Source organism: Dipodomys ordii, unplaced genomic scaffold, assembly GCF_000151885.1.
Source record: "Dipodomys ordii isolate 6190 unplaced genomic scaffold, Dord_2.0 Scaffold35, whole genome shotgun sequence".
NCBI classification, from domain to species: domain Eukaryota; kingdom Metazoa; phylum Chordata; class Mammalia; order Rodentia; family Heteromyidae; genus Dipodomys; species Dipodomys ordii.
In genome coordinates, this window is record NW_012267251.1 from 410,394 (window position 1) to 421,239 (window position 10,846).

At 66.8% G+C, this 10,846-nt stretch overlaps 1 protein-coding gene across 1 annotated transcript in view; it reads right to left on the reverse strand.

The window, feature by feature from the left end:
* Positions 1–2,399: 2,399 nt before the first annotated feature.
* Itpkb (inositol-trisphosphate 3-kinase B) overlaps positions 2,400–10,846 on the reverse strand; it is an 81,526-nt gene continuing 73,079 nt past the window's right edge. Inside the window, exons 3-8 of the mRNA XM_013017279.1 lie at positions 9,413–9,512; positions 7,655–7,868; positions 5,486–5,690; positions 4,769–4,870; positions 4,161–4,232; positions 2,400–3,676 (exon numbers count right to left, since the gene is read on the reverse strand). Coding sequence (XP_012872733.1) covers positions 3,461–3,676; positions 4,161–4,232; positions 4,769–4,870; positions 5,486–5,690; positions 7,655–7,868; positions 9,413–9,512 — 909 coding nt within the window. The 3' untranslated portion in view covers positions 2,400–3,460. The remainder of the gene's footprint in view (positions 3,677–4,160; positions 4,233–4,768; positions 4,871–5,485; positions 5,691–7,654; positions 7,869–9,412; positions 9,513–10,846) is intronic.

Consider the following 10,846-nt stretch of genomic DNA (forward strand, 5'->3'; position numbering starts at 1 on the left):
GGGAGGGAGGGCCTTGTCTGGCAGCTGGGTCCTCTCCAGCAGAGGTCCGCAGCGCCCTCTGCCGGGAGACTCAGGCGGCGCACCCCAGGAGGACCCTGGCCCTCGGGACCGGGCGAAGCCTGCGGGGTGACAGCCTGGGCAGCCCGAGCGGGTGGGCGCGGAGTGTGGCGGTGGCCACGCGTGGCTGCAGGCACAGCTGGTCGGGCCCGCTCTGCCCGAGGTGTCCCTGCGTCCGGAGCACTGTTGGGTGGGAGCCAGGCGGGCTCGAGGCCGGAGCTGCCACCAGCTGACCAGCCTCGGGGTGCAGGGGCCTCTGCCTGCTCCACAAGGCTCCGGACCTGGGTGCTATGCGGTCCTGCCTGGGCCCCTGGAGCTCATGGCGTTTCTGATCCGCATGTGTGGCGGCCCGGGCTCCCTGGGAGCAGCTCACCTGCCAAAGAACCCTGGGAGGTGTGCAGACGCCGGGGCCACTGGCAGCGGGTGGAGGGGCCCCGAGGCCCCAGGGTGCTAATCCCAGGCCCCCAGGAGCAGGTGGACAAGGGCGGGGCGGGGCCTGAGGCCGAGCGCAGGCCTGTGGGCGCTCCTCCGGGGCTGGGGCTGAGGAGGCGGCCCCGCCCTCGCTGGTGGGAACACACAAAGCCGGCTGACGACACAAGTGTGCAACGCGCATGGTTGCTGTGTGCAAACTTGGTTCCGCACCTGACAAAGGGCAGAAGGTGCACAGGCCCAGGTAATGGATTCACCCTCAGCCCCGGTAAGTAAATGGAGCTTGGCAAGCCTGAGCAGGGGAGGCCTGCTGAGGCGCGGGGGCAGGGGCAGGGCACCCTCGCCACGGGGTGGGGGCTTCTCCCAAGCAACCGTTGGTGGGCTGGTACGAGCTGAGCCGGCACTTGGTGCCCAAAGCCCAGGGCCTGGACAGGAGGCGTTTTCAGCGCCACACAGTTCCCAGATAAAGATGGCAGCGGCAGCAGCAGCGTTGAATCCCGTGGGCTCTGGTCCCAGTCAGCGCCTCCCCAGGCCCGGCCATCGCAGGGCAAGTCCCGTGGTCCTCACCACCACGGCTGGACAACTGCCCCCCCCCCCGCAGGGCTCCCAAGCACCACGCGGCCAGCACTGGTCTCCAAACCTTTATTGAAGAGGGCGGAGGCCCTAGCAGTTGTCTGACAGACACACGGGGTAGGGGTGCGGCAGTTCCACATCCCCAGGTCCTGAGCGGAGGAGAGGGGTGCAGAGCCTGGGGTGTCTCCTCCCCCAGAAAAGGCACTGATGGGTGAGCACTCAGGGCGGGTCCGGGTCCTGGGCAGCAGCAGCGGGAGGGCACCCAGGGGCCCAGCCGGGCCGGGCTCTACCCTGGGCCGGGCATTCGGAAGGCAAAGCTCGCGAGAACAGTCCAGCCTTTCGGTCTTAGTGTTCTGTGCAACTTAAAAACCAACAAAATAAATATAACTTAAAGAGTCTTGAGGACACTAAGGGCGCGTCAGGGCGCAGCCGGGCAGGCGGCCGGGACCCAGGTGGGGCGTCAGCCGCAGCCCCTCAAGGCCATATGTCCGCAGACACGGGAGAAGGCTGCGGTAGGCAGGGCGGAGACAGCGCCCTAAACACAAAGCCCGAAGGAGGCTGGCAGGGTTGAGGCCGGCAGGGACAGAACCCGCGGCTATGCCGTTTCCCTGGGGACGGACCCCAGGCTGGGCCCCGGGGTCAGGGTCAGCTGGACGGACCCCAGGCTGGGCCCCGGGGTCAGGGTCAGCTGGACGGACCCCAGGCTGGGCCCCGGGGTCAGGGTCAGCTGCCAGGGCTGCGGCCTTGCCGCCATGCTTGCGTTAGGATGGTCCCGCAGTTTTGTTCATGTGATTAGTTGGCTTTGGAAGTGGGTTTTCCTAGGTAAACCGAGGCCTGTCTGCACTTACTGAACCGTCACCAGGGAGTTCATACCGGCCACCCCCTGAAGACGGCGTCACAGCCTCTCCGGTGACGCGGGGTGCAGCGTGAACGCAGCCGAACCCCCAGAGCCGGCCCAGGCTCCACGCCACGCGCCGCTGCTTCCCGATCTTGCGCCCAGCGGGCCAGGCCGGGGCCTGACCTTTACACGTCCACCCAGGCAGGAGCTCAGCAGGGTCAGAACCAGAGCCCGGAGAGCTCCGCTGTGTCCTTCACCCTGCCCTGCCCCCTCAGCCCACCCCGCCCCCCTCAGCCTCCGGCAGGAAGCGGGAAGCTCCCTTCACCCCGCAGACCCACCCTGCCCGCCGGCCGCAGGGGCTGCACAGCTTCCCGAAGCAGTCAGGCCTGGTGCTCGCTCCCCAAACCACAGCCTCTGAGCAGCAGCTGAGGGCGGGGAAGCCGGCCGGCACCCCGTCTCCTGACCCTGTGACAGGGAGCGCGCCGGTCCTGGCACAGTGCAGCCCGGGCTCGGAGCCTCCGCCACCCGCTCAGCAAGGCCTGCTTTACAGCTGACAGGCAAGGGACCGGCCCACAGACTCCAGAGAGGGAGGCCGGGCACGCCAGCCACCCCCAGCCCCACCCAAGACGACGGGGAACTTGGGATCTAAGCTCTTGGGTATATTCTGGGGAGACTCAGAAATGGTGCCAGAAGACAGAATTCTGATTCCTTCCAGCTAGTGCTGGCCTGGACCGGCCCCAGCCCCACAACAGCTAGAGACCTGGCCCCCGCCAAGGCCCTGGCGTAAAGCCTGGCCACTTAGCAGCTGGGGTGCGGGGCGATGGGGGACCGGCATCCTGCCAGATGGGATGGGTCCTAGAGCCGCATCCTGAGCAGGCCACAGGCCTCATCACGAGAATGGGGGCGTGAGTGAGGCCGGTGGAAAGCACCCCTCAGCCCGGCTCGGCCAGAGCCCCGTGGTGTCTGGGCAGACGCTCCAGACAGGCTGGGGTCCTGCCCCCAGGGCCGGGGCCACAGCACCCAGCCAGGCTGGCCTGCACAAGTGCCTGGAATCTGAGTCGGCCTGAAGGTGGAGGTTTAATACCAGGTGGCTGGGGCTGGAGGGTCGGCAGGGCCGGGGTCCTGGCTTAGCCGTCCCCGCAGGACAACTCTGAGTTTCTGGAAGAAGCCCAGGATGCTGCTGGCCAACAGGGATGCCTCCCGGTTGGGAGGCAGCAACTGTGCGGCTCACACTGGGCACGCAGGGGCAGCAGCCTCCACCCGTGGTCTGCAGGGCCCGGGCGTCTGCGGCCTCCTCAGCCTCCCCCCCCTCCCCCGCTCCCTCCAGCTCTGAGCAGGATGATGCTGACCCTGGGCTTCAGCGTCTCTTCTAGAAGGTGGTTCTATTTACAAAGAGAGGAAGAGGAAACATCACCTCCAAGCTCCCTGTTAGAGAAAGAACAAGAAAATCTCTCTCCTCTTCAACAAAGTGTCTGGTAGTGCAGTTCGGGTGGGTCCGGGCCTGGGCGGGGTGAGTAGAGGTGGAGGGCGGAGGGGGCGGGGCCACGGGCGGAGGGGGCGGCCTCAGGAGGGCGGGCCAGCCCGGCACATTTCAGACAGGATGTCGATGAGGTTGTTGAGTCCCGAGAGGTAGCCGTCCTCCCGGTTTCCCTCCTGCCAGGGCACGTCGTGCCGCAGGGTCTGGCCCTCGGGCAGCGGCGTGGTCTTCCCGAAGTCGATCATCCACACCTTCGCCTGCCCCTTCTTGTCGTGGATGAAGAGCAGGGAGCTGCCGATGACCTGCAGGCGAGCGGCCGTGAGGGGCTGAGGGCCCCGCGGGCCCGCTGCAGCCGGCCCGGCTGGGCACGGGGCTGGCCCGAGGTGGCCGTGGGGTGCCCGGGTCTGGGGGTGGCACCCCGCCCCTCCAGCCTGCGCATTTTCTATTTCCAGGTCACACCGCGCCTTGGGACCTCACCCCCCCACCCCTCCATGCCCGGCTCCACGCAATGCTGGGTGACTGCAGGGTTAACAAGAGGCCAGGCCTCCCCTCTGCTGCGCGGCCCGCACATAGCGCGGCCCGCACACAGCGCCGCCCGCACACAGCGCTGCCCGCACACAGCCCCGCAGGCCTCCCGAGCCTGGTCCCTGTGCATTTGCTGGAGACAAGGACAGGACAGGGCGATGGCCGTGAGGCCCGGGAGCCCCGGGCTGAGGGACAGGGCCCTGTGGCCTGTGTGCGCTCATGGCTGTCCCTGGGATCTGCAGGAGAAGGCAGCGTGCTCACCTCGTGGCACTTGAAGAAGGGGGAGATTTCCAGGGTTGCTCGAATGGCCTTCAGCCGGTCCCGGTAGGCGACCTGGAACAGAGACCGGCTTTGTTTACTCGCGGCGCGGCAGGGGCTGCAGCTCCGCACGGCAGTGCAGTCACTACGTTGGAAGTGGGAGTGACCTTACGCCAGGCCGCCAACTCCAGCCTCATCTGCCAACAAGGCACTGAGGCCCGTCGGCCCGTGGCCGGGGCCGTCCGGAGAGGCTGGGAATGGCTCCTCCCAGGGAGACGGGTGCAGCCGCGGGGCCTGACTAGAGGCCGGCAAACCTGCGGCCTGGCCACGGAGGCCGAGCGCTGCGGCGCCGCTCCGGGGAGCACGGTCCCCCAGTGCCAGCTCTGAGGTCACTGGCCGGGGCTGCCGGGGTGCCCATGGCACAGGGGCTCCGGATGCCCGCTGGACAGCAGCGGTCAGCAGCTGGGCAGGGCCGGACAGCACTTCCTGGAGCCCTGGCAGCGGGACCGCGCTCTCCACGCACAGCACACTGCCCACCCCAGCGGGTGCCCGCACAGGCCCAGCCCGGGGCCCGGCTCGGAGCACACCGCGTGCCCCCTGGCGCTGCTCACCAGGATGCGGTGGTCCCCTTGCGTGAACTCCCGGAACGCCTCCGTGACCTGCTCCTTGGTTTTGGTCTTCTTGAAGTCGCGGTTCACAGAGCCATCCTCCTTCTACCAGGTGGGGGAGGCACACGCATCGGCAGAGGGTCCAGGGCGGGCGGCGGGCGCGGGCGGCGGGCCACCTCTACCCTGCAGTGGCCGCAGCACTGAGTGCTGTCCTGTCCCTCCCATGACTCTGGGCCCCAGTGACCGGCCGGCACCGTGGGGGCGCACGGCGGCCGCCGGAGTTCCTGCCTAGATGCCACCTGAGAAGAGGCTGCAGGGGGACACCACACCGCCCACGCTGCACCCACACGCGGAGGCCGGTGTGTGGGGCAGAGGCCCAGGGCCTGCAGAGCTGCCCCTGCCCCTGCGGAGGGGCCTGGCCTTGGCTCTGGTCCTGGGCCTGGGGGGGCCAGGGACGTGTGCAGCGGTGGCGGTGGCAGCCGGCTGCACGGGCAGAGGAGGGAGCCTGAGCCCTGGGGGCCACAGGCGGCGGGAGCGCCCCTCGGCGTACCCCAATGAAGGAGCTGCTCCGCTGGGCCCAGCGCAGGCCGGGTCAGGCGGGGACCTGGGCAGGGCTGACCGTGGGGCAGGGCCACTCACGGGGCCAGCCTGACGCCCCGTCCTGCTCCCGCTGTGAACGGAGCTGCGTGCGGGCGGCTAGCGCCGCTCCCCGAACCCTACCTTGATGCCCTCGATCCGGAAGCCCAGGGTGGCGGTGGAGCTGATGGTCTCCCTCCACTGCATGTAGCGGGGTTTGGTCACCGCCCGCTGCGCCTTCTCCTCCTCGGTGGGGGCCTCGGGGTCCACCTCCACCATCTTCTGGTACATGTCCTTCCGTAGGCTGGGCTTCTTCCGGGCCTTGCTGAGCTCCTCCTCCAGGTACGTCCTGTGCGGCACGTGGGCATCAGACCGGTCCGTCCTCCCGCCGTCTCCCTGTCCTCGGGTGGCCGGAGGCCAAGCCTGCCTTCGACACCTCCTGACCTCTCCAAAGTGTGTCTGAGAGCCGGGCAGTGGCAGGGACCCCGGGGCTGAGGAGCCATGCCTGGGGCAGGGCTCAGCGCCCCGAAATGCTCCTCCCTGGCACAAATGGGGGTCAGCTGGGGGCTGCAGGGACCAGAGGTGCTGGAGAGGCGGCCAGCAGCCACCGCCAGGCTCCCACGCTCACCTCCAACCCGCAGGGGTGACTCTCCCTGCCCCCACTCCTGGGAACCCCTCCGCCACAACGAGCACCCCGAGCAGCTGGTCTTGGCTGTGGCTCAGAGACCCCGTGCCCCCCACACCCCAGAAACATGTCCAACCCTCTCCAGACTGCGGCTCTGGGACCCAGAACAGGCTGGACAAAATCTACACCTTACAGATGGTGGGTTTTCAAATATGTACTGAAAGAAAAAGGCAAGGAGGACCCCAAATCCTTGGGTGTGAACCTGACCTTTCAGGAGATCAGACCCAGCCGGTACTAGTTGCTGGCTGGGGGTCTGTGTGCCTGCGCCGGGCAGGGCAGGCCCACGCCCCACACAGGGCAGGCAGACCCACAGCCCACACCCCATGCCCCACGCTGGACAGGCCCACACCCTACTCCCCACATCCCACACAGGGCAGCCAGACCCACACCCCACGGCCCACGCCCTGCGTTGGGCAGGCCCACGCCCCACGGCCCACATCCCACACAGGGTAGGCAGACCCACAGCCCACACCCCACGCCCCACACTGGACAGGCCCACACCCCACGGCCCATACCCCACGCCCCACACAGGGCAGGCAGGCCCACGCCCTGCGTTGGGCAGGCCCACAGCCCATGGCCCACACCCCACACCGGGTAGGCAGACCCACACCCCACACCCCACGCTGGACAGGCCCACACCCTACGCCCTGCTTTGGGCAGGCCATGCTGACAGGCAGCACTAGACACCGGGCCGTGTGTGCTGTGGGAGGGGCTCCGCCTTGGGGCCCAGGCAGGTCTGCAGGGTGAGCGAGGCCGCACTTCTGCAGAGAGCTATCAGTGGCTCTTCAAGCAGGAACCTGTCAAGCCCCATTCACACCAGCCTTTCTCCAGAAAGGGCTCAGGGCCTGGTCTGGGCAGTCCCCCACCCCATACCCATCCCCCAGGGTGGGCGGGGAGCTGGGGAGAGAGGCCCCCAGGGCACAGCCCCTGGCTGGGTGGGAAGGCAGCAAGGTCACGGGGAGCCAGCAGGGGGCAGCAAGGCCACCCCAGCTCCCAACGCTCCTTGGGGGCAGCAGCCCAAGAGCACCCCAAACCAGGATGGTGTCCGTCCCCATGGAGCCAGGTCCCAAGGGGCCCGGTTAACGATGCCAAGGCCACGCTGAGGGTGCAGCGGCCGGCCAGAGCTGTGTCCCCCTCGGTCCCCGTCTCCCTGCAGCCCCGGCATGGGGGACCCCTGCTTCCTGCCCTCTGGCTACTCCATCTGCCTCAGTCAGCAATTCCTTTTCTATTTAACACGTAACCAATTATACAGAGACATGTATGTGTGTGTTTGTGTGCACACCTATGTTCAATTACATTGAAGCGTACAAACAGCTCTCTTAGAGTTTTGCTGTGAAAAGCGGGCCGCAGCTTGGAGAGTGAGAGAAATGGAGAGTTTGCAGAATATGAGCCTAGCAAAGGGCTGGGGTGCTCAGCGGCAGGGCCCTGGCCTCGCCCACAGAGGGCCCCCCAGCTCCCCTGAGGGGGGGGTGCAGCTGTGGGCCCCGGCTGCACCTCTGCCCCCAGCTCCCCTGAGGGGGGGCGTGGCTGTGGGCCCCGGCTGCACCTCTGACCCCAGCTCCCCTGAGGGGCGCGGCTGCGGGCCCCGGCTTGCACCCCTGCGCCCGCACTGGAGGCGCCAGGCTCACCTGACGCCCATCTTGCAGTCCATCACGCACGGCGTGTCGAAGTCGGCCAGCAGGTCCTCCATCTGGTTGTAGCGCTCCCCGTCCTTGACCACGTCCCCGTGGTAAGCAGGCACGAAGGGTCTCAGCACGTCCACCATCAGCCGGTCCAGGCAGCGCTGCTCCGACTCACAGTGTTTCTTCAGGATCTGACCGTTGGCGGCGGCCTTGAAGCTCCCTGGGGGTGGGGGGCGGGGGGAGGGGGAGGCCTGAGTCCCCAGCCGTGGTGGTCAGGGACCCGGCACCCACGGGGCAGCCCTCTGAGGGGCGTCAGGGACCCGGCACCCACGGGGCAGCCCCCAGAGGGCAGCACGGGGCGGGCCCGCCTCCTTCTGGGCAAGCCTCCTCCAGGCAGTGCCGATCCCGCTGTCCCCACCCGCCGACTGCCCGCCTCTTCACCGAGGCCGCAGGGGAGATTGTTGCCTCTCAGCCACCACTGGAGTCCGGCCTAGCCTAGTCCCAGGCTTGCTCCCCAGGCGCCAAGGCGCCGGGTCCCCAGGAGAGGCTGCGGAGGACGGGACTCCGTGGCAGGAAGGGATGGCGGTAGCCTGAGAGGTCGGGGGCAGGGCCTGCGCGGCACTCCCGAGCCTGACAGACGCCCGTCCGGGGACACGAGGGCAGCCCTGGGGAGCCTAGCTACGCGGGAAGCGGAGGTCCGGAGGACTAGTTCAAGGACAGCCTGAGTGAGAAGTCAAGAGACACTGTCTCAGCCAGCCGCCGTGCGGCGGGGCAGGGTGCCGTGCCCACCTGTCTCCCCACTGTAAAGGAAGCCTACCGAGGAGCCGCAGTCCAGGCCAGTGTGGGAAAAAGTCAGACCCTATTTGGAAAGCAACCGAAGTGAAGAGGGCCAGCCGCACAGCTCAAGCCGTCAAGGGCCTGCCCAGCAAGCACAAGGCCCCGAGTTCCAGCACCCCAGAAGAAGCAACACGGAGCCAGTGCTGGCTCAGAACCTGCCGGCGGTGGGAGTGACGCCAAGGGCGCAGGCAGCCACTCGAGTGCCACCAGCAGGAGACGCTGCGCCCCCCAACCCGGCACCCCACCACAGCCTCCCCACAGAGACTTGGGATGTCGGGGGACTCATGGGTGGCTTCCCAGCCCCAGGCTCCTCTGGGATGTCGGGGGGCTCATCGGTGGCTTCCCAGCCCCAGGCTCCCCTGGGGCAGAGGCCACGCCTCCTACGGCTGCCACCCGGGACGCAGCACACAGTAGCTGCCCGTGAGACGGCCCTGCCAGTGTGGCCACGGTGGGCAGGCTACATACTACCCACCTCACCAGTTTCATGGAGCAAAACTGGAAGAGTGTCACAGAAAGAAAAGACTGGGAGGAGGAAGAGACAGGCAGAGGGCTGGAGGGGGTGTGTGTTTGGGGAGCAGGGGTGTACCGGGGCGTTCGCAGGGTCTGCATTCATCTACCAGGCCACTGCCCTTCAGATGAGGACGCCTCCCAGAGAAGTGGGGGACTTTTTCTTCCCCCAGCATCCAGGCCAGGAGCCCCACCCCATGGCTGAGCCCCCCCATGGCCAGCCCCTCCCCCATGGCCGAGCCCCTCCCCCATGGCCAGCCCCTCCCCCATGGCCGAGCCCCTCCCCATGGCCGAGCCCCTCCCCCATGGCCAGCCCCTCCCCCATGGCCGAGCCTCTCCCCATGGCCGAGCCCCTCCCCATGGCCGAGTCCCCCCATGGCCAGTCCCCCCATTCCCTGGGTGCCTCTCGGGGCGCTGTACCTGCGTGTCCGGCCAGCTGGATCCACGGGTACTTCTTCTTGAAGGACATGACAAAGGGGGACCAGTGCACCATGTTTTTGATTTTCCTCCATGACTTGCTCTAGAAGCAAGCGAGTCAGAGCCGCATTAGACAGACAGCTGCCGCTCCCGGGGCAGAACGGATTCAAGGCAAGGGAATTCTGTGCCTGCGGCCGCCAGGCCCTGCGGCGCTGAGCACCGTGCAGCCGAGCGCTAGGGCGCCACGTGTACTGTTCACCAACAGGCTGCCCAAGGTCAGGGTGCTCCGGGCAGGGTGAAGGAGGTTTGAGGAGGGACACAGGAATTATCACAATGAAACAGTCAGGCACTATTTGTTGTTTTTTTGTCAGTTGTGAGGTTGAACTCTGGGCCTGGGCGCTGTCCCTCAGCTCTTCAGCTCACTTGAGCTACAGCACCACTTTGTTTTTGGGTGTTTCATTGGAGATATGAGTCTCATGGGCTTTCCTGCCCTGACTGGCTTTGAACTGTGATCCTCAGGTCTCAGCCTCCTGAGTAGCTAGGATGACATTGGCGTCCAGCCCAGTCTTACACTGTTAATGTATGTGAATTCAAAAGTAAAAACAAATGTGTTCCTGAGCAGCAAAGCCACAAATGAGCCTGAGACCTGGGAAGAAGTCAGGAGATCTCTGCAGGACAGGACGGGGTCTGGTTGCTGGGGACCCCTGAGGACGGGGCCCCTCACCCTGCCCGGAAATGCCCAGCAGGCCCTGCGGAGCCCACGGCGGCTGCAGGGCCTCAAGCCAAGACCTCCATCTCTGTCGCTTCTGTCGGCTGCTCCGTCAGGTCTCACGTTCAAATCTGCCCAAGGAGAGGCATTTTCTCCAGAGAGAAGCTGGCAACTCTGACTCACACACACTTCTACCACTAGGCCATGTAGTTTGAGGCCAGGGCAGAACACGAGCAGGCCAGGCTGGCTCCAGCCCTGGGCGGCACCGTAGCACCAGCTCTGCGCACACGCAACGCTGCATGGCGGCGGGCGGCCGCCACAGCAGAGCCTTGGCACCGAAGGGCTCGGCGGGAGCCCCCTTCCCAGCTCCAACACCCAGCAGGCCCGGAGGAGGTGGCGGGACCGGTGGCTGGTGTCCAGTGGGACCATGTGAAGCCACACAGCAGCATCTTTCTCTGGCGTCCGAGACTAGAAAGGGGTGCTCCAAGCTGGGGGCCCCTGACGAGTAGAAGGGATCCAAGTGCTCCCGACTCCCGGAATGGGGAGAGAGGGCATTCTTCTGTCTGGCTTACCTATCCCCACACACTTCTTCACAACCAGAACTCCCCCACACTCCCTTGGCCAAGGCCAGAGGGTCTCCCACCTCTGGAAGGCTCTGGAATATTCTGGAGAAGGGCCAGGCTTTTGCTCGGCAGATTGCTGCACGCTGGCTGGCAGCAACACGGGGC